At 35.3% G+C, this 23,834-nt stretch overlaps 2 protein-coding genes across 2 annotated transcripts; both read left to right on the top strand.

Moving 5' to 3' along the window:
* The first annotated feature begins 1,252 nt into the window (after nucleotides 1-1,252).
* LOC140890178 (uncharacterized) lies at nucleotides 1,253-9,095 on the top strand. Its single transcript, XM_073297936.1, has 11 exons — nucleotides 1,253-1,371; nucleotides 1,633-1,779; nucleotides 2,065-2,439; nucleotides 2,678-2,822; nucleotides 3,199-3,261; nucleotides 4,591-4,722; nucleotides 5,206-5,350; nucleotides 5,530-5,672; nucleotides 5,760-5,901; nucleotides 8,519-8,626; nucleotides 8,995-9,095. Exons 1-11 carry the CDS (start codon nucleotides 1,253-1,255, stop codon nucleotides 9,093-9,095), a joined length of 1,620 nt encoding a protein of 539 aa, XP_073154037.1.
* Nucleotides 9,096-21,980: 12,885 nt separating this feature from the next.
* LOC140891874 (large ribosomal subunit protein uL24z) lies at nucleotides 21,981-22,654 on the top strand. The gene has a single exon (XM_073300543.1). The coding sequence runs from the start codon at nucleotides 22,045-22,047 to the stop codon at nucleotides 22,483-22,485; it is 441 nt and encodes a 146-aa protein (XP_073156644.1). The 5' UTR covers nucleotides 21,981-22,044; the 3' UTR covers nucleotides 22,486-22,654.
* The last annotated feature ends 1,180 nt before the right edge of the window (nucleotides 22,655-23,834 follow it).

Here is a 23,834-nt window from a genome sequence, read left to right on the forward strand (position 1 = left end):
CAGATAAGAAGAACGAAGAAAAGATAAGAAGAACAAATAGAAAGATACGACTTACTTGAATCAATGGAACCTTAAGCTTTGATACCAAATGATAAGAATCTTGGATGCATTAAAGGCAAACACGACTATATTAAAATCGTACCCTCAATTCAATAACAAACAAATTCTATAATGTTGTCCCGATCTTTTGAACAAGTAAGTTTTCGGATATCCACCTCTAATTTACTTGAAATTAGCAACAGATAATCACGAGAAGAAAACAATTAATCACAACGGAACCTTCAGAAAACTTGTTTCTGACAATCCACGAAGATAATCAATTGACAAACAATTAATCACAACGGAACCTTTAGAAAATTTGTTTCTGACAATCCACGAAGATAATCAATTGACAAACGCCACAAAGTGGTTAAACTTTGATAAGTTTGATTTGATAAACAAAGCATAGCTTTGACATAATTTTAGAAAGAATTATAATTGATAAAAATAAATTTCCATAATTTTCAATCTATTGTATTCAATAATGATTGTATATATTATATTTATAATACAACTACAAAATAATAAAATATGAATTCAAAATAATAGAAAAGATATCAAAAGATATCAACTAAAAGTTTCCTAATAGGCTTATAATACTCAAAATAATCAAAAATACTCAAAATAATAAAAAAATACACAAAAATCCGAAAACACACACTACACGCCGAGTGTGTGTAAATCCCGTACCGGCGCCTAGGCGCTTGAAACTGGAGCCTAGGCTCTGAAGCTGTCCGAATTGTGCATTATTCTTGAAAAAACCATAATTCAAAATCTAGCTGTCGGATCAAGCTGAAATTTTAACCGTAGCTTCACAACATCCTAAAATACATTTTGGAAGATGGAGATTGGATTTTGATCTTTATAGTATCTTCATAAAATTTCAGTACTCCACCACGAACTCCATGCTTTCCAACTTGGCTTCCTTGCTCCCCAACTTGATTTTCATGGATCCCAATTCCTTCTAATCTCCATGGTAAATTATGAGAAAAATCTTGAAAAAATATGAATTTTCGATAGCTTTTTAGATTCATATCAGGCGTGGTGCAAAGTGTTACGATAATTGAAACTAGAGTAGGAAATCAATTTTAAAGGGATATGTTTTGATAAAGATAGGGTCTGGTCGGCCTATGAAAAAACATAAGTCGGTGCCACCTTTGGGGTCTCGAGGTGGACAAAGTAAATCAGCTTCTGACCCGGAAAATAGTTTTTAATGTTGCACGATCTCATTTGGAATGTCCGCAGGATTGGGAATAAAGCAGCACAGCGTAGAATTAAATTACTGAAAGATACTAATCATCTTATATTTGTTGATATCAGTGAACCAAAGAGGTAATTTGATCAGGAATGGCAGAATAAGAAGTTCGGTTTTGATTCAGTTATATCAAATTTGAGTAATAAAACCTGGTTTTACTATTCTCATGATATTTTGATATCTGTGGTAAAGGATCATGAGCAATTCTTACACCTTAAGCTTGCTTCTGGTTTATTCCCATGAGATATTTATTTGTCGGTGGTTTATGAGAAAAGTGATCGGAGTGTCAGATGTCTGCTTTGGGAGGATTTTTTGAATTTTCAACCATGGGATGGTAGTTCTTGGGTGGTTGGTGGAGATTTTAATATTATTACTGGAGCTAGTGAACATTCTCTTGGTACTGCTCATAATCCTGGAGCCATGCAGGAATTTTCTACATTTATTACAGATACTGGATTGGTTGATGCAGGTTATATTGGGTCCAAGTATACTTGGACAAATAATACCATTTGGAATTGACTTGATAGAGTGCTCATTTCTACCTCATGTTCGAATAATTTTGATTCATTTAAGGTTGAGCATCTGCATCGGGGAACTTCATATCACTGTCCATTATTGATTTCGGCACCTACTATGCCTCGGCCAAAGAGTTCTTTCCGGTTCCAAAATATGTGGCGCCTTCATCCGAGATTCCTTCAGACTGTCAGATTGAATTGGAATAATCCCTGTGCTGAAAGGGGTTTGACCTGATTAGTGATTAAATTAAAAAGGCTTAAGGGTCATCTTAAATGGTGGAATACCGAGGTATTTGGTAACATTCACGACAAAGTGAAGGTTCTTGAGACATCAGCTTCTAATGAGGAATCGACATTTTATTTCGTGCCTTCGGATCAGAATATGGTGGATCTTTCTTTAGCTAAAACGAGCCTTTCTCTTGGGTTAGCCATGGAGGAATATTTTTGGAAACAGAAAGCGGCTGCGAGATGGATTGTGAATGGAGAAAGAAATACCGGCCTTTTTCATAACACGGTTAACATGCGGAGATCCAAAAATAAAATATTTCGTATATGGGATGATGGAGTGGCGTTGGAACAACAAGCTTCGATTCAAGAGTCTGGGGTCCGATTCTTTGAAAACTTGTTAATGTAACGCCCGAAATTATTTAGTTTTAATCCGAGAATATTTAATTTGGGAATATTTAGAGTTTTGATTTAAATTCTAATATTCTTAAATTATTTAGGATTGAAATTGAATTACATGATTGGCCGAGGATTGAATTGAAATTAAGCACAAATTGAAGGACCAAAGTGCAAATACTTGGAAATTGGTTGGACACTTGTTATTATGATATGTCTTCACGTGTATGACAACATTTTCCATCAGAAAGTTTAGAGGAAGAACCGAGAGTAAGCAAAGGAAACCTCACGTATATTCTTCATCTTCAACTTCCGATATTTTGAGTTCCGATTATCCGATTTCGATTCCGAAAAGTGTTTTGGAATCCCCGCAAGAAGAGCTTCAAAGTGATGTAAGAATCTTTTTGTTTCCAGCTATTTTTGAAATCATGATAGAAGAATTCAGATTGGATTATGGTTTGTGTTATTAATGTTATATATATCGCATATTCGAAGACGGATTAAGAAATGGTGATTGTATGCAATTGTGATGATTTGACAGCTTTAATTCGAAATGCTTAGCACCTGATATGCTAGGTTTTGATTGATATATAGATGATAGATGATGTATATGATTGTTAGACTTGATATAGTTGAGTTTCGGATTGCCGAATTTACGTCGTTACTCCGCCGAACTTGTGATTGAAACTGTTTTGATCTCTTATACTTGAGCTGCCATTGATCTGAGTTAAAGCTGATGTTTCCTTTGTAAACATGCTGTTATTTCAGTTCACAAACAGGGAACGTCAACTTGAGAATCTCGATTTCGAAACCGGTAGAAGAAAGAACAAGGTTTGTAGCCTTTTTGTCTTGAAGTTGGGTTGAAGTTTGAGCAGATTTTTAACACAAGGTGGTGTTGTTATTTGTTCAGATTTGGATAGATTGAGGACACCTTAAACTTCACACTTGAAAGGTAAAAGTGGACTTCTACTTGAATGGGATTAAAACTCGAGATGGTTTATATCGAGTTCCTGAAATCACATACGTGTTTGATTATTTTCTCTTATGTGAATTGTTGAATGGAAATATGATATTAATGAATGCTATATTGATGTTATATGTTGCATTCATCTTGTGAGACTTATTCCTTGATTTTGAAATGAATTGAAGCATTCGAATAGACGATTTGAGGAACTATATATGTATGGCCTGGGTGGTTGAGATAGCCTAGCGTCTGATTTACATGTATAGTGGCTTCAAAGTCTAGAGAAGCAAGATAAGTAGCCCCACCTCGATCGGGAGTGTCGGTGGTTTAGTTACGATATCTTCTTCTCGAGATCCCAACCGATAAAATGAGAGATTCTTTGAGAGTAACCTGTTTTTAACGCATGCATTGTATTTTAGTTTATATCATGAGTTTGATATATATAATTTGAATTGCATGTTAGTTGCTTTTACTGGGAAATATGTTTCTCACCGGAGTTATCTGGCTGTTGTCGTGTTTGTATGTGTACATAACAACAGGTGGTTCAGGAACAGGGCAAAGACGGGCTTGACGAATCGAGATTTGAGAGATTAGAGTGATGATCCAGTGTAGAGGTCAAGTTGCTGTCACCTTTATGTTAGGATCATGAGTTATGATGGTTGTATAGTTTTTAGACTTGACTCTTGTCTACTTGACCATATGAGTTGATCTTATGTTTAGAGTTTGAGTTGTATATTTGTTAGACTTGAACCTTGGTCTAGAGTGTTGCTACTTGAACTTGTAAGCACACTTGAACTAGTTCTATTACTCTTGCTTTGAGATGTAGATATGATCTTGTTAATGACTTCACTCACCTTGTTTAATGATTCTTGGAACTTGTATGATGTTTATTGCATTTGATTGAGCTTGTAATTTGGATCATGATCAGATTTTGACAGCAGTTGGGCACCATTTGATTCTCTGGCCGCTTGGCCTGTGCACGGGCGAGCCTTGATCGCGCGCGCGCAGGCCAAGCTAAGGGCCGCTGCCCCATTGAGCTGCGCACGCGCAAGGGGTGACCCCGTGCGTGCGCAGGTCACCTTTTAAAAAACAAAAAACCAAAAAAACAATTTTTTTAGGCTTTGATGCTTGGCCTTAATTTATGTACATTTGATGTATTATTTTGAATTGAGAGATTAATAACCGGGTCGTCACAGTTAACCGGTGAGAATGCTCCACTGAACAGAGCAGATTTTGGCCATGTTCTTTCACTTGTTACTGTAGAGAAAAATGACACACTTATGCATCCTATTGCTGAGTATGAAGTACGCGAGATGGATTTTTTGCAGGTTTTTTCAGATTTTGTTGGGATATGTCATTGATGCAGTTCAGGATTTTTGGAATGGTTCGGATCTTCCGAGGAGTATCACTGCTAATACTATTATTTTGATTCCTAAGAGTGTGGATGCTCAGAAATGGTCTGAATTCAGACCGATTAGTCTCTGCAATGTCAACAACAAAGTCATCACCAAAATTATCACCTTGCGGATGCGCCTGATTTTGTCTAGAATTATTTCTCCTTCTCCAAGCGGATTTATTTCTGGGAGAGTAATTTCTGACAATATTTTGATGGCTCAGGATATGGTTCATCATCTCAATTATGGGACCAGAGGAGGGAATTTGATTGTGAAAATTGATATGGCTAAAGCTTATGATTGAGTTCAGTGGAGTTTTTTGCAACAGATGATTCAAGCCTTGGGGTTTTCTGATGGGATTGGCAGAAGGATTTTTTGTTGCATCAGTAACTGTTGGTTCTCGATTAATATTAATAGGAATCTTTCTGGATTTTTGTGTCTAAGAGAGGGCTCCGACAGGGAAATCCTCTATCTCCTTTGTTAATTGTCCTTGCGACGGAATATCTTTCTTGGGGGCTGGATTCTCTCTTCCATCGGTACAAAAGCTTGGTGTTTAACACAGGTCGGTCATTTATTTTATCTCACCTGGCATATGCTGATGATCTTATCATTTTTTTTTGAATGGAGCTATTCTGAGTGTCAAGAGAATTCAAAAATGCCTATATCATTATGAGCAGTGTTTGGGCCAGCTGATTAATAATTCCAAGAGTGTTATCATCACTGCAAATGATTGTTCAGCAGTGAAAAGGGGTCAGTATTACTCTATTACTGGATTTGGAGAAGGGCAATTTTCATTGCGTTATCTTGGTGCTCCTTTATATTTGGGTCCTCGTAAAAGTATTTACTTTGATCATATTATTGCAACTGCCAATTGGAGAATTCAAGTTTGGGAAACGAAATTGATTTCCTTTGGTAGTAGGCTGGTTCTCATTAAAAGTGTGCTTTGTTCTATGCTTATTTACCTATTTTAGGTTTTACAGCCTCCGAGAACTGTGCTTCATCGGTTGGAAATGATTTGTGCTAAATTTCTATGGGGATCGAAGAATGGTGATCAGAAAATTCATTGGATTGCTTGGAAGAAAGTGTGTCTCCTAGTTTCAGAAGGGGGTCTCGGTATTAGAAGGTTGAAGGATACAGTTACGTCCTTCTTAATTAAATTATGGGTCCGATTCAGAACAGCTAAATCTATCTGGAGTGATTTTTTGCATACCAAATATTGTAAGAATGCCTCGGCTGATTTCCAAATTTTACAACGTGTTTTTCCAACTTGGAGAAGGATGATGAAGATCAGACAGAGAGTAGAGAATGAGATTGGTTGGGTTATTGGGGAGGGTGAGTTGAGTTCCTGGTTTGATTCATGGTAGCCAGATGGTCCATTGGTTTCTAGATGTCCGATTCAGGGGCTCCCAATAGGTTGGTTAAATGGTTCTGTGATGGAAGATAGTGGATGTAGATAGAGCAATCTGGCTTCCTACTCATAATAGTATATTTTGTGTTAAATCTTCCTGGGAGCTTGTGAGGAATAAAGCTCACTCGAATGGGTGGTTCATTGGTTGCTGGTCTAAACTCCTGAGACCATCCATATCGATTTTTTGCTGGTTGGTTCTTTCGCAGACTACGTACTGATGATATTTTGCAGGCTAGAGGGATTTCTTTGGCTTTGTTGTGTCAAAGTTATCAGGGTCAGGAAACATTTAGACACATCTTTTTTGATAGTGCTCCGGCTATGGCTGTATGGAATCATTATGTTCAAATTTTCAATGTCCAGATACCTTATAATTTTAATCACTGGATAGTGGAGTCGAGTTGGAGGAAGGATGGTCATATTAGGAAACTTTTGACGTTCCTCATTATTTGGTTTCTCTGGAAAGCCAGAAATGAACATAAGCATAGAGGAATTCATATTCTGGCCAGCAGGATTATTCGTAAAATTGATGATTTTATTGTGTCGATTGCTCATGCAAGTTTATTGAAGGTGGTGAACTGGAGTGGGTTCGGTCATGTGGCGAATCAGTGGGGGGTTGACTCCACGTTTCATTCGAAAAATTACTATTCGGATGGTGCGTTGGATTCCACCTCCGGTTGGTTATTTCAAACTTAACTCAGATGGATGCTCAAAATTGGGAGGAGCTTTGAGTATTGGAGGCATTTTTAGAGATCACTCGGGGCAGCCTATTATTGCTTTTCACGACTCCATAGGACAAGGGTCGAATACTCGGGCGGAGCTGATGGTGATCCTTAAGGGACTACAGATTTGAAGGTTGTTTAATTTATTTTCTCTCTAGTTGGAGGTCGATTTTATGGTTTCTCTGAATATTATTGAGGCTAAAACTACCAGTTGGATTTTAAGTCCTATCCTAACACGCATTCTTTATATTCTGAATGTTTCCATTGTGAGGAAATCTCAAATTTTTCGGGAAGCTAATGCAGTTGCTGATGAATTGGCGAACATGAGAATTAATTCAGGGTCAGCAATACTATATCCTGATGATATCCAAGGGAAGCTGAAAGGGATTTGTAGGCTTGATAGGATTGGCCTAACTTATGAGCTTGAATTCTTCCACTACTTAATTCATTTTGTTGATGTAATTTTCTTCTGCATAGATCTTGTAATTTCTCGAGAGGTCTTGATTTATTCCCCCTCTCTTGTATTTTTCAACCAATAAACGGGTAGGGGTACGCCTAATCCCACCCAAGACAGGCGACTTTTGGATATATATATATATATATATATATATATATATATATATATATTTGACCTTTTCTGGTATTGTATGGAAATTGAAAACAATTAAAATCATTGGACTTTGAATGTTATGTTTTAATTGAAATTTTGGTCAATATATATATATATATATATATATATATATATATATATATATATATATTTGACCTTTTCTGGTATTGTATGGAAATTGAAAACAATTAAAATCATTGGACTTTGAATGTTATGTTTTAATTGAAATTTTGGTCAATATGATAAGCATATCCGGTATGAATAAAGAAAAGCTAGATCTGATACTAGGAAATGAGTCAAGGGCCATTTTGTTAAGGCACTTGAAGCTCCAATGGGATGGGTGAATGGTACTTGTCATAGTTCAATCTCGGATTTTATTTTGATGTGTACATATTTGTTTCTTCACACAATATGCATAATTTCGTGTAGCAACAAGGCTTTCTTTGAAGTTCTATTTTTTAGGAGCTTTGCTGCGCTCACTTGTGGTTATAAACATGCTGGCATTTCCTTTATTTCATTTTTTTGGAAAATTTTATCGAATAACGAATTTACTGCAGCAGAATCATTAGAATCACATTGAATCTTTTTTGATTGCTAGGAAAGCAAAATTGTATAGATTTGACTAGGAGGGCACCCAATGGAAGGAGAGGGGAGGCGGTACTGTGAAGCTTCTAAAGAACCAGGAGGCTTGTAAAGTTAGGCTTGTCATTTGGCAGAACAAGACTCTAAAGATCTGTGCCAACCATATTGGTTAGCTAATCATATAGTTACTTTTTGTTTTTCTAGTTGAACTGAATAGTTATATGCTCTATATGACAGGAGATATACTTCTCACATCCATGTTGTTATTGCTGAAAGTGATATTACCAAATCTACAATTTATGTTATTGTTCCTATCTTTTTTGTTTAAAAAAGTGTGATATCTGATTAATAAGTTGTCTATGCCTAAATTTTTACTTTACCTTTGTAATTACATGATGCCTTCATTGTCAGTGCAAGAACATCAAGGGAATGACAAGTCATGTGTATGGCATGCTGCTAATTTTACTGATGGAGAGTTAAAGGAGGAAAATTTTTGTATTCGTTTTTCATCTGTGGAGAGTGAGTTAATTTTACTTTACCTATAACATGCTTTATTGCAGTTTTCGAACTTGCAAGTCCAAGCTTGGTGCAGGGCACGAGTTTTGCAAGGGTAGCAAATATTCTTAGGTAGTATTTGCAACCTCTAAAAATAAGTGATTATGGAGATTTTTTTAACAAATTTGTCAAGAGAATCTCCATAATCACTTATTTTTAGAGGTTGCAAATACTACCTTAGTAGGTTTCACTTAATTACGGATAGAAGCTATATTCAATTAATTCTTGTTCATCATGTGATGTTCAATACTGAATACTAGCTATTCATGTGTGTATAATATAATTGCTTTTGGTGGTCTTAGTCTAATCTTATGGATGGAAATGTTATTCAGCAATGAAAGCATTTTATCACCATCACATTTTGACAACTTCAATTGAACTTTCCAATCACTTCCAGCTTCTTATTCTTGTAAACTGTCAAGATTCCATGTGATATATTTCATTTTTATTTTTGGTTCTTCATATTTTGTGCAAATATAACTTCATGAGAAGTATAAAATGAAAGGTGTTTCACACTCTGTTTTCTTGATCGTGATCAAGCATGTGAGGAATGGCTTCTTAATCAATTTAGGCAGACTCTATTTATATTAGCCTTTATCTTTGAAAAGATTATCGATGACTTACTACTTATGAATGAATATTATAAAAAGCATCTTATTAAACTCCAAATTATACAGATGTAACTCTTTTTCTAACTATTCCCTATCAATCAAACAACTAGGTATACTTTTTACTTGATCAGACTAGGCATTTTGATGACTTTACTTTCCCTCTCACCATTACAAGGGCATTATTTTATTTTCTAATCTTACTGCATTGTTTATGTCTAATCCATAATTGTAGGGTAAAGTTTTATATCTTATTTCGCAACTAATAAATTTTGTTTCACATGTTAGCTTGTTTGGACAGCAATTGGTGGTATTATCTTATTTATGTTGCTTTAGATATTCATTAGTTTACTTTATGTTGGCAGAGAGTGACACCGTCTTCAAATTAGAGTCATACCACTACAAGTGATCGTCAAAATATGCTGGAATATTGAACTTGGCAGTTCATTTTCTCTGCTCCGCGGATTCATCTCATGCTCCGTCGCACATTGAGGAAGCCAAGTCTTATCTCATATATATCTTGTTGATTCGATATTATTAATGGGTTTGGTTTTATGTTCTTATAATTGAGCTTTTCCTAATTTCTGGTGCCTATTCTTTCTCTTATATTCTTAATATTGGATGTAATTTTTGAATTTGGACAGAATCATGCTAGTCCGTATGAGAAAGCTGTGTTTGATGTTTTGCTGTATTTTATTTCTCCTGATAGAGACGATGATCTGGCTGTGGAGTTGCATTCCAGGGTTACTGCTGAATCTTGATCATTCTCTGTTTTACTTGTGGTTAGAAGTAAACATTTGCTTGGTAGTCCAATAAAAGTTTGTACTTTAATTAACTCTTACAGGATCATGATATTTTCTTTATGCAGCTTTGCCATGTTTACCAGTTTGAATGTTGTTTCAAGGAAGCAGTGGAATTCATGGAAAAATGCGCAAGATTTCTACTTATCTTTTCCATTCAGATTATGAAGATGCATTTTTATTAGGTTGATACACAGCTGGTGTCATGTTGCTCTATGGTACTTAAAAGGTCAGGCTCCTATGACTAATATACGAGATGTTTATGTTCATTGTATCTTGCTATTATGTATCTTGCTATTTTGTTAGAGTTGATATTTATCTATGCTTCTTTCTTTCTTTCTTTCATTCTTATTTATCAGATTTAAGGTTTGTCGACATCTATTTGTTCGTTGTGATAATGAACCCGTACCATGGACAAGGTTGGTTGTTTCTGTCTCACCTAATAGATCTACTTTCTTGGGTTGTATATTTAGTTTTTATGGATTTTGATGCAGCGACAATCAAGGGGACTATCCAAGGCCAATACCTAATATCCCAGATTTGAAAAGCATGCTACTGATACTACTGAAAGGAAAGGGAAAGGAAAGGGAGTCCTGCCTGGGATTATGATGTGAGATATAGGATGACTTCTTTATAGGATATATTTGTGGACACATTTTTGGTTTTGCGGATATATTTTTGGGTTCTACTCTTGGATTTGTGGATATTCGTTTTTTGTATGGATGATTTTATGAATCTAATTAATTATTTTTAGTTTTAGATATTGTGGTATTGTTGTTGTCTAATTTTTTTTGACACTATAAATAAAATGGTGAAGTAATTTAACAAAAACAATTCGGAAAATGTGATTTGTGGCGAATTTGAAGAAAAAATTTATTTCGCCATATTTCTAAATTAGTGAAGTCGTTTGTAGCAATTACTTCGGTAAATTGAAATTTCTCCGCGGCCTTATAGGATAAATTACTTTAATATTCGAAAAACAGAAGAAGTAAAATGACATCTTTTACTTCACAATAATTCATAAATTGTGAAGTCGTGTATCTATCATACTTCGCTAATTGTATAATGTATGAAGTAATATTCATTAATTTACGAAATTGATGAAGTAATACACATATTTTTACTTTGGTAGTAATCCAATTTCGAACCGGTTTGGATTTCTTGGAACGGACAAATACTTCGGTAATTATCTGTAACGTCCCAGAATTTATTACCAAATTAATTGACAATTAAAATAATTATTGAGTTGTAAAAATAATTATTACTGCCACTATTCCTGGATATCTGGTAATATTGGCATTTTGAGATAATTATTGAGATAATGGAATTAAAATAATTATTTATGCCAGATAATTTAATTGGAGAAAATAATAAGTTTGCGTGACTGGTCAAAGCCCAAGATTGACTCAATTTATTTATTGAGAATTTATTGTTCTAGTTGACTAGTCATAGTTCACTATTCCAGATAATTTTTAAAATGTGTTAAATTACATATTGGAGTAAAATAACACAAGAGCATTAAAATGGATCAGACCGGATCATTTTAGGACCAAATTTTATAATATTAAGTGGTACACTCTCTCTCACGAACTAAACACCTAAAACACACACTAAAACCCTAACCCCCCATTTTACGTCCGCCGCCCTTCGCCATCGATTGAGCATGACATCTTGTAGCTCTCTTCAAGGCGATCACATCCATACCAAGAATCATGAGTTTTGGTGTCCGATTTGGCGAGAACGAAGTCGAGAATCGCGCGGCACTATTCATCATCTTCCTCACGCGAATCGTCGGATTTCAGGTCGATTCTTGTTGTTTTTGTGTTGTTAAAAGGTTCTAGGATATGTGTAGATCATTTTCCGATCTTATTACAGCTTTTTTCGTTGCAAAAATTGGGCAGATCTGAGCTCGAACGCCGTCGCCGTCTGTTTTTCGCTGATTTCGGCCGCCACAATGGTCCTCTCCGGTCGTGGCTTAGTGCATTGGAATCCCCTTGTCGAGCTCTACAACCCTGCCAAATTTCAAAATTTTTGGAGTTGATTTGCTCATTGCCGCCGCGCCGCCGCCGCCGTCTTCCCCAATTTTCCGACGAGTTTTTACATGTTAACCATTTTTTATCGGTTCGATGTGATAGATCAAAATATCCAAGTTTCGAGTCGAGATTCAAAACCTTGAAGCAGTGAGAACGCAATAAACTTCGGTAATTTTTGGTCAAAGTTTGATCAGAGTTGACCAAGGTTGACTTTTGACCGTTATGTGGTTTTTCGCAAATTGAAAGCTATTTGAGAATAATTAGAGGCAAAAATTAGAATTTTAGGAATTTGAGCTTCCAGAATTGGATAATTATGAGATTTCCAAGTCTCGATATGCGCAACCGCAACTATATAGATTTTTCGTGCGTTCTAAACGCAAAGGCATGTTATACCCTTCCTTTCTCACACCATTTATATCAGTATATTCACTGTTTTGATTATTAAATTATGTTGTTGCATTTGTATGTGGATATGATAACTCAAATTTTAACTCATGCATCATTTGATTTTTTATGTATTGTGGATGATTTTTCTGTCATGGTTGGGTCTTCGTTGCTGTTCACTGGTTGATGGCTGGGTTAGGTCCCTTTGGGTCTTGGTTTAAGATGTCTTGAAGTGGTGTCGGCTAGGTGAAAAGTTGAATGGTTGTAAGGGTGGTCTATCTAGAGAGCAGCTCAGGCAGGGCTCGGACGAGTGGGTTGTCCGGGTCGGGTAAAGTGTATTAGGGTCATATGTTATGGTTTGGTTTCGGATTCTTTTATGTTGGGCCGGGTAATTTATTTAAGAGTCTAAGTGTTTAGTTTATTCATTTGGTCAATTTTGTTATTGAGTCTAAGATGTTCATTGGGCTTAATTTAGTTATTGGGTGTAAAATGTTTATTGAGTTTAATTTATTTATTGGGCTTAGTTGTTTATTTGAGATAAAGTGTTATTTGGACTTGAATGAATTGATTTAGTTATTGAGCCAAGCTTATTGGGCTTAAGATATTTATTGGAGGTTTAATTTAATAATTGAGATAAATATGTTAATGAGTCTAAGTTGTTTAATTATTTGGTTGGACTAAGTACTATTGTGTCAATCTAAGTCTGATTGGGTCATTTAAAGTGTGATTGAGCTAGTCTAAGTATTTTTGGACCAGTATAAATGTTAATGAGTCAGTCTAATTTTATGGGCTTTAGTTAAGGGGCAGCAACTCGAACTAGCCAGTGGCAAACAAAATAGTCCATAAATATATATTTAATTGATGTATATGTATATTTTCATATAAGTATGATTTTTATTATGAAAAATGAATTAAATATATATTTACGGGCAAAATTTTAAGAAAATGATATTTCTAAGTTCATGATTCATGCATGTATTTTATGATGAGATAACGGGCATGTAAAGAAAATATTTTTGGGAAGTTTAAGTGATTTGTGTCAAACACGGGACTGGAGGTCGGGATACCGGACCCGATGACCTTTCCACTTACAATTATGAGCCTATGGATCCCCAAAGGTTGGGTGAAGTGGCATAGGGCGTTAGGGGTACACCCCACAGGCCGCCACCACGTACGATAGATTTAGATTGATCAATCGAATTAGGTTACACTTCACTGATATGGCCCACAGAAAATGATTTTTATGTTTATGACATGTCAATGCTTATGTTATGTATTATGTTACGTATTATGTTATGATATAGATTACGACGCAGTTTATGCATACGATTTTACGATCATGCATGCATTAGAATCCTCAGGTTATTTTTATATACGTTATGTGCTTGCATGTGGTTTTATTTAGTAGTACTCATTATTAAAGGTAGAGCAGGCTGGGCCTTTAGGCTCACTAGATCTAAATGGTGTGCAGGTGAGTTTTATGTTATTCAGGTGGTTATGGTCCCGACTGGTGGTGAAGACCTCTGTGCATCCATGGCGAGCTAGCACACACGTGACCTTCGCCAGCTCATGTTTTAGTTGATTTAGTTTACGGTGAGATATTTTATGTATTGAGCTATTTTCCGCACATGTTTACTATTTTTCATTAGTTTGCATACTTTAGAGATTATAGTCGTTTGCATGGATTTTAACCTGTTCGAGTTTTAAAACTTTTAAGATGCAATCGATTTTTATTATGCATTAAATTTTATGAAAATCTATTTTTAAGTATAGATGCATATATGTATGGGCATATATGTAATATTTAAAAAAAAATCCTTTGAGTTTGGTTCGTTTCATTATCGACCTATTAATTCGGTTTTCATGCGAAGTAAAAAATACATTTTTACTTCACGTGTGTCTATTTCGATAATTATTTGCTTATTACTTCAGATAATATCCGAAGTAAAAATCCAAAATTCTACTAGTGTAAGCAAGTTGTAAGGGTGAGCATTGGTGAAAATTAGTTGGTCTTATGAGAACTAATGAAGCAACATGTATTATGGCATGACCCCACACAAAAGATGGAAGTTTTGTTCTCATCATTAATGGTCTAGCAATCAACTGCAACCGTCTAATAAATGTCTCTGTTAAGCCATTTTATGTATGAACATGGGCAACTGAATGCTCAACTTAAATCCTTATTGACATACAATATTCATCAAATCCCTGTGATTTAAACTCGGCAGCATTATTAAGACAAATTTTCTTGATTGAATAATCTGGAAATCGAGCTCGTAATTTCATAATTTGCGCAAGTAATCTAGCAAATGCTATATTTCGAGTTGAAAGCAAACTAACATGTGACCATCTAATAGACCCATCAATCAATATCATGAAACAGTGAAATGGTCCACATGGTGGGTGTATAGGCTCACAAACATTCCCATGGATTCTTTCCAAGAAGGTTGGAATTTCAATATCAAACTTTGTAAGAGAAGGTCTTTTAATTAGTTTACTTTGTGAACAAGCAACATATGGATAATCATTATGAAAAAGAATATTCTGGTTCTTTAAAGGGTGCCTATGTGAGTTAATTATTATTTTACGCATCATTGTTGCCCTAAGGTGACCAAGCCGATCATGCCATAGTTTGAAGCTTTGTTGGTCAACAAACTTCTGGTACAAGCAAGTGTTTGCTTCAAGTGCTTTTATTATGGTAAAATACATCCCATAAGGGAGTGCACATTGTTTTTATTTTATCTACTTCTGGCTACATATAATAGATGTAATGCTAAGGTATTCAATATTATTCTCATTTAATTAGGGGTGTTCATCGGTCGGTTCGGTTTTAATTTGTCTAATTTCGGTTCGGTTTTTTGGTTTTCGATTTATGAAAAATATAATCCGAAGTCAAACCGTTTTACTTCGGTTTGGTTTGGTTTTTGTATTATAACGAACCGGTTTATACGATTCAGTTTGGTCGGTTTTATCATTAATAATATATAACACAATAAAAGAAACATAAATTTCATCCAACATGTAATTTAAATACCCCAATACATAACTTAAAGTTATAGTCATATAGTGAAAAAATAAAAAATAACAAACAATACATTGACAAATATCCAACCATAGTCTTATAATATTTTCAAAAAAAACAAAACAAATTTTGATACGGTTATTCCGATTTTGATACAATTATTAAAATTAATAATATAAATATATTGTAAAATATAATATGTTTTTTTTTTACATTATTTTTTAGTAAAAACTTTAAAAAATAAAGTTTAAATGACTTACATAAACAACAATCAACTAAAAATTACATAAACAACAACAATGAATTAAATTATAAACAACAATCAACTAAAAATTATTCAAAATGATTATTCATTCACTAAATATCATCTCATAACATATATAATATAAATAAAAAATATAAATAAATTTATAGATTTAATTAAATTTTGGTTTATTCGGTCGGTTCGGTTTTGACATATATAATTCAAAACCGAACCAAATAAACTTCGGTTTTAATATTTATTCTGAATTAACATATTCGGTTTTTGGTTCGGTTCGATATTTGATTTTTCCGGTTTGGATTTCCGGTTTTTTTGTTTTATCCGAAATATGAACACCCCTACATTTGATGTTTCAATATTGTATCTTTTTTGGCGGATATCTTTAAAACTAAGCAAATTTCTAATGGATTTGCTAGCATAGAGTGCATTTTTAATGTATAAGCTTGTATCATTTGGCGAAATGATTTTTTTCCTTTCCATAGCCTTCAATAATTTTTGATACACCTGATATTATTGTAACATAATTTTCAGCTAATGTTAATTCTAAAATATCTTTTTGTTTTGAAAAATGATATGTGTTGTACCACTATCTGCTAGACATTCATCATTATATTTCATCATCAATCTAAAAATATATATAACTTAATAAGTCATAACTTCAATAACATGACAAATAACATGAAATATTTTCATAAGAAATAATTTATTAATCAAATATTTATTGAATAATTCTAAGACAAAACTTCAATTACAATCTAAAAGATGAACCAAGAGTAAAACAAAACCAAAACCTAAAAATAATTGAAACTAAAAAAATCGAAGAAAATAATTATTATTTGTCTTCTAACACACCACCACCAACAAATGATCAATATTTCCATCTGGATGAGCAAAGAAATCCGAGACATCCAAATGAGTTATATCAATTGGATCATCATTATCCAAAAAAATTGTCTGTATTTTTCCTTTTCCTATGATTGAGTTTTGATAGAAATCAACAAGATGTTTGTCGTACGACATTACGAGACCAATGCCCTTGCACTCCATACCTGTAACATTTATCTTCATGCTCATTTGAACTTTTCTCCTTTGCTTCTCCATAATTGGAATTCCACTGCTGGTGGGTTGCTTTATGTTTCTTTCCATTTTGTTGTTGATAGTTTTTTCTTTGACTGCGAATACGCTTATGCGCACATCCTCGCTAGGGGTGGGTGTTTGGGTTTCAGGTACCCGAACCGACCCGATCGGGTCGGGTAATTGTCGAAAATTTCAGGTTCGGGTAGGTATCCGACCCAATAATATTTTTTCGGGTTGGTGTCGAGTAGTATTTTTGCTATCCAATCGGGTTCGGATACCCGACATTTATAGTGTACGCTTTTAGTTTTTTATTTTTGATTTTTTCATATTTTATTTGATTAATAGTAAAACAAAACAAAAGTAATAAATTGACCTATAAATATGTCATTACCTTCTTCGAGTCCTCACAAATCAGTGAATATTTCATTCTAATTCACCAACAGACTCTGCACATTTCCTCGTCTTCGCTAATCGGTGCTGCGAGCTTAGAAACCCATTTTTCAACTTTGTGAAAAATATACATGAATCAGTGCTGCAAGTGGGGAGGAAGCTTGTAAATGGTAATGTGGAAGAACACTGCAAGTATGCAACCGACCAATTGGGGCAAGATCTACCCACTGAAGGCTTTAATTTTTCGATTTTTTTTAATTGAATTTGTTTAGTGGGTTTGTAACATTGAATTGTACATTGTACAGTGAGTTTGTATGGTTCTTTTTTAAGCTTGAAGATTCTCGAAATTCAGTTGAATTTGTAACCATCTTATTGTCAAAATCAAAACAATAAAAATATCGGGTACCCGTATTAAAATACCCGATTTTTTCGTGTACAAATTACCCGATTTTTTCGGGTACCCGACAATTTCGGGTCGGGTAGTCAAAATTAGGGGTGCAAATGAATCGAATCGAGCCAAATAATGATAAAATTTTAAGGCTTGAATTCGGCTCGATAAGATTATATTCGAGTTCGAGCTCGATTCGAAGCTCGATAATTTCAAATATTTTGGCTCGAGCTTGGCTCGAAATGAAGCTCGAGTTCGAGTTCGGCTCGAAAAATTTCGAACCTATTCGTGAACTATTGCTCGGATATTATGGTTCGAAAAGCTCGAAATATTTGAAATGTATATATATTTATTATATAATTATATTATATTAATTAAATATTAAGGCTCGCGAACTATCGAACAGAATAATTTTGGCTCGAGCTCGGCTCAAAAAAAAGTTCGAACATGTTCGAATTTGGCTCGAGTTCGATAAGCTCGAATACGAATCAAATATTTATCGAGCGGGCTCGTAAAGCTCACGAACCGGCTCGGTTTGTTTGCACCCCTAGTAAAAATAACTAGCCAACTAGTCGGGTTCCCGACCCGACAAACCCGAATCCGACGATACCCGACCCGACGCCCACCCCTAGTCCTCGTTCATCATTTTGATTTGAGTTAGCATTTTCTTCAAGAAATGCTACTTTGTTTGCTTCAGGAAATGTTGTAGATCCAGTTGCGTGCAATTGATGATTTTTCATGAGCAGGTCATTATTTTGTTCAGCAACAAGTAAAGATGAAATGAGTTCAGAATACTTTTTAAATTCACGCTCACGATATCGTTGCTGCTAGAGCACATTTGATGCGTGAAAGTGGAGAAAGGTTTTTCTAACATGTCTTGATCAATAACTTTCTCCCCATAAAGTATTAGCATAGAACTAATTTTAAATAGTGCAGAGTTATAATCACTTACAGATTTAAAATCTTGTAAGCTTAGATGTATCCATTCATATCGGGATCTTGGAATAACTACCGTTTTCTATTAGTCAAATCTGTCTTTCAAATTTTTTTTAAACTTCTTGTGGCTCTTTCACAGTAAGATACTCGGCTTTCAACCCATCATCGAGATGATGACGAAGGAAAATGGGTGATTTTGCACGATCCTGCAAGGATGTTTTGTTTTCTTCTTTTATAGTATCTTCTAAATTCATATAAAAAAGGTGGATCTCGGCATCTAATATCCATGACAAATAGTTTTTCCTGGACAAATCAAGTGTTTCAAATTCAAGTTTGGTGATGTTCGCCATTACAACTCAAAGAACACTCGTGCTGATAAATGTATTACAAATTATAAAGAATGTGGATGTAGTGGCCCATATCCAGAATTAGCGATAATGAGTAATTATCGTGTGATCATGTTATATTTAGTAAAACGTGATTAAGGAGACTTCTAAATGGATTAACGGAGCCCGGAAATAGACCCAAAATGATCAAAAATGGTCCGGAGGGTCAGACAGATCGGAAGCTCCGAAGTTAGGATCGGATGCTCCGATGATCGATCGGAAGCTCCGATCGAATTACGTCATCCATGACGTGTGATTGATCGGAAGCTCCGATCACCCCTATCCGAAGTCAACCAGTGAGATTTTGACATGTGGCAGATAAGGATGTTCGGAAGCTCCGATGGCAGGATCGGACGTTCCGATCAAGGATCGGAAGTTTCGATCGAGGATCGGAGGTTCCGATTGATGCCTATAAATATAAGGTCCGAGGCATTCATTTCTTGCCAATTCCGAATTCTCTCCTTCGCCCTCGTGGTCCTATTTTAAGGCTTTGGGTACTCTTATTCTAGAGTTGGAGTAGGATATTTGTTTTAGTATAGTCAGACAGTGTCTGACATAGTAGCGGAGCAGTGCTCGTTTTGTAGAGCCATGTTCGAGGCTGTGGATTTACAGCAGGGGAGTGCCCTAGTTGCGGGATAGTCGCCATCAGTGGGCTGACGACGGACGCAGGTATAGCTATGTTCTCCTTAAATTATTTAGGAGTATGCAATAGCGTAGTTAAGGCTTTTAGAGCTTATTGAATGATGCATGGGTATTTGCATTGTATACTTGATGATAGGCTTGGAACCTAGAGTGAGACTACTAGGACTGCCTTAGAAAGGTACGTAAGTACTGACTGAGATTGCCAGCGGATATGCATGCTTATATGTTGCATTTATGTGTTTGCATGTTATTATTGTTATGCGGCATGTGCATATCTTTCGAGATGAGCCAGTTAGGGTTGCTCAGCCCTGTTAGGACGTTTGATATCGAGTACCCCTAGGTACTGATACCTGAAGGACTCCGTGGTCCGCGTCCATGATTCGGGAATGAGTGGTCGCACACAGTGGTTAGCTACCCCGATGTGACGAGCTTATATCCCAGACGCCAGTCTGAGTAGTTCGTATACAGTTATCCCAGATATGGATACTTTATCATTCGCATGCATCATATTTGTATGTTTATCCGTGCTTTTGTATTGAGCTTAGAGCTCACGTTCAGTATTTTCTGTGTATCTGGATACCCTATTCGACGGGGCAGATGTAGGTGCAGAATTGAGCACCAGGAGCCTGGAGGAGCCAGCGACCTTGAAGACAGCAGTATTTAGCTGTAGGTTTTTATCTAAGTAATTCGATTGGGTTGTATAAATCGAGTTTGTTAGCCGGTTGTATTCTGCCGGTCTGCTTGTATTTAAGTCTTTCGCAGCGATTTTATTTAATGCATACTTAATTATGCTCTTAACTCTGATTAGGTAGTGGATCCGGGTCGGGTCGCTACAGTGGAGATGAGAGAATAAATAGACATACTTTATTTATCATTGGAGCTCTCTATTTATAGAGTGCATTTACAAATTTGAATAGTAGAAAACATGATATTTCGAAATCTAATCTCAATGATAAAAAAACGCAAATTATCTACAACAAGTATTATTTAATTTAAACATATAATACAAAATTTTAAGCTTTTGTATAATTTAAATTTTAAATTCTAGTGGTAGAAAATTTAAAATATATGTACTATAAAAAATGAAAATTATTTTAAAAATCAAAATTTTACAAAATAAAAGTTGTATCAAATTTTTCTTAATTTTATATAATAATAATAATTTAAAAAGTTTCGGGTCATTTCGGCCCGAACCCAACCTGATCTCGAATAATTTTTTCGGGTTAGTTTTCAGGACAAACTTGATTCGACGTAAACCCAAAACCCCTAAACTCTAACTTGATATTTTTTTCAAGTCGACTCGTGTCGGGTTGTGTTTACTTTTGACACCCCTCCCAGAAGGGCAAGTCTAGGGATGTAAATGAGCCGAACAGTTCGCGAGCTGTTCGGGTCTCGGCTCGTTAAAAGCTCGTTCGAGCTCGTTTAATGAGGCTCGTTAAGGCAAACGAACCAAACTCGAGCTTTACAATATTCGGCTCGTTAGCTCGTGAACATGCTCGTTAACAGACTCGTTAGCTCGTGAACAGGCTCGTGAACAAGCTCGTAAGTCATATCTTAGACGAAAAATAATAGTATTGATATTTAATTTATAAATTTACACTTTACTTATGAAAAATATTGAAAAATCTATAAAAATTAATTTATTAGAATAAAATTACAAATTTTAATAATAATATTATATTTTTTTCAAATATATAATTTGGTTTTTAATTAATTTAATGAATATTAAAATTTATAGTTTAAATATATTAAGCTCGTTTAGGCTCAATAAAAGTTCGAATAAGCTCGTGAGCCATGAATATATTCGTTAAATAAGCTCGGGCTCGGCTCTGTTATAAATGAACCGAGCTTGAATATTCAAAAGCTCGGCTCGGCTCGTCTCGTTTACATCCCTAGGCAAGTCCAAGATGAACAAGCGCGTGACTCTTTCACTTACGTGGTCTCCTACATTCTCTCCTACAAATATCGGATTTGCTCACTTTATTTGCAACTCTTAAGTTTCATTTTGAAGGGCGCCCAAACTCCTCCCTTTGCTTATTTGTTCACGTCTTTGACTTAAGCATCGGAGAGACTATGTCGGAATACCCTCCTGACCCTCTCTAACACTCGTTGTTTGGTTTCAGGTTCACTTCGAACTTGAAGTTTTGGGCTTAAATTGGATACAATCTAATTTTAGTGAGTATAACATCATATTATCATATTTGGGTGCACGTTTCATTTCATAAAATAAATATTTGAACACTTGGGCCCAAAAGATACTCCTAACATAAATTCGAATAATAAAAGTAGACCAAAACAAAACATTCAAGCCCAAAAGAAACTCAAAAACCCTAGAAGCAACAATTGAGCCCCCACTCAAAAATTATACTATATAGTTATCAAACCCTACCCCTTAACTTTCTTCCTTCATCAGCCGCTACACACGCAGCAGAGCCGGAGAGGAAGATCCCAACGATGAAATTCAATCCCCGAGTGTCCTCCTCACGGCGCAAGAGCCGGAAGGCTCACTTCTCTGCGCCGTCCAGCGTTCGCCGTGTTATAATGAGCGCGCCGCTCTCCGGTGACCTCAGAACGAAGCACAACGTCCGGTCCATGCCCGTCCGCAAGGACGACGAAGTCCAGGTTGTGCGTGGAACCTACAAGGGGCGCGAGGGGAAAGTAGTGCAGGTGTACCGTAAGAAATGGGTCATCCACGTGGAGCGGATCACCCGTGAGAAGGTGAACGGATCCACCGTAAACGTCGGCATTCACCCTTCGAAGGTTGTTATTACCAAGCTCCGAATCGACAAGGACCGCAAGTCTCTCCTCGATCGCAAGGCGAAGGGACGCGCCGCCGCAGATAAGGATAAGGGCTCTAAGTTCACGGCTGAGGATATTATGCAAACCATCGATTGATAGGTGAGGTTATTTTATTCTGTTTTAATTAATTGTTGGGTTGGATTTATCAAGGAGGATATGTTTGTGACGGACTTAATGTATGTTTTTTGGTATTTTGATTTTGTCTCTGAAATCATCAGAAATTCTATATTTACGACTTACAAGTCCAAGATTTGATTTTTGTTTATTTAGTTCATTCATTTCGTCGGTAGTAATAATTTATCAATTTAATATAGATTGGGGGTTCCATTTTTTTGGTAAAAAAGCTCAAGTGGGGTGTGTCGCCATGGATATTATATTTACTTGGTATTTTAAACTTGTACCTGTGCACCAATTAAGGGCAAATGCTGAACTGATATTCAACTTTCGAGCCTTCAAACTATGGCAAAGCCCTAATGTGACTCACACCTGGCATGAACAACAGAGCAGGAGAGCTGTAGGTTGCGGGTTTCTGGTTCCCGTGGCTTTTTTTGGTTGGAATCGAATAAATAATTGTGGTTTTTTCTACATTTATTCTATGAATCAGTCTTAATTATATTATAATATATATATAAACATAATTTAAATATTATCTTACGGTATTTTCCTTATTTTGGAGTTAATTTGAAGCTTGGAATGTAAGACGAGTCCAAACGAAAAAAATGTTTCAAATTTCGTCTGCGCCACTGAACAAATATATCCATTTGGATGGCTATCTACATATTTCACATCCTTTATTTAGGTCATCTGCAACTCATTTACATATTATTTTAGTTCAAGTTTTAAACCAACATAAACTTATTTCCAACCCATATACTTCAAATTTTTAGAAATTTATTATTTATTCTAAAAGAAACATTCTCGAAATATTGTCACTTCGTTTACCTCAAATATGTTATTTCTCCAAAAATACAAGACAAGATTTATTATATTTTTGAGATATTAATTTATCATTATTTCTGTAAATAATTAAAAATATTATATATAACATAGTTATTTTAAGGAAATAAATAAAATATTCAATTTTTAGTATTTTTAAATTAAATTTAAAAAATTATGAAATACTCTAAATTATCATTAGTTATATTCTCAATCAATTACCCATGTACTCGAATCATAAATGACATTTCTATGCTATTAAACATAAAGACAAAAAAAAAATTATATTAATAAAAGATTGCGCGCTACAGCGTAGCGCTAAATTTTGGCGATTGATCGGATATCAGTGTCCTGTGTGCCAATACGACGTTAAATGTCAGTTTGGCACAGTGGTTGGTGAAGCTCGTAGGAGTGGATGCTACATCATTATTGTTCTAATTGCCCATTTGAAGTCAAATACCTGACGGACAGAAGATTGTAATCAATGTCTAAACTCTTAACTCTTAACG

The sequence above is a fragment of the Henckelia pumila genome, chromosome 3, assembly GCF_033568475.1.
Source record: "Henckelia pumila isolate YLH828 chromosome 3, ASM3356847v2, whole genome shotgun sequence".
Taxonomy (NCBI): Eukaryota; Viridiplantae; Streptophyta; class Magnoliopsida; order Lamiales; family Gesneriaceae; genus Henckelia; species Henckelia pumila.

Bases quoted from the DNA above. Each gene is read 5' to 3' on its own strand.
- LOC140890178 (XM_073297936.1), top strand. From the start codon at position 1,253: ATGTTGCACGATCTCATTTGGAATGTCCGCAGGATTGGGAATAAAGCA. The intron at 2,440-2,677 runs GTAACGCCCGAA...ATTTTCCATCAG, and splicing joins TTCTTTGAAAACTTGTTAAT to AAAGTTTAGAGGAAGAACCG. The intron at 5,351-5,529 runs GTCGGTCATTTA...ATTGTTCAGCAG, and splicing joins AAGCTTGGTGTTTAACACAG to TGAAAAGGGGTCAGTATTAC.
- LOC140891874 (XM_073300543.1), top strand. From the start codon at position 22,045: ATGAAATTCAATCCCCGAGTGTCCTCCTCACGGCGCAAGAGCCGGAAG.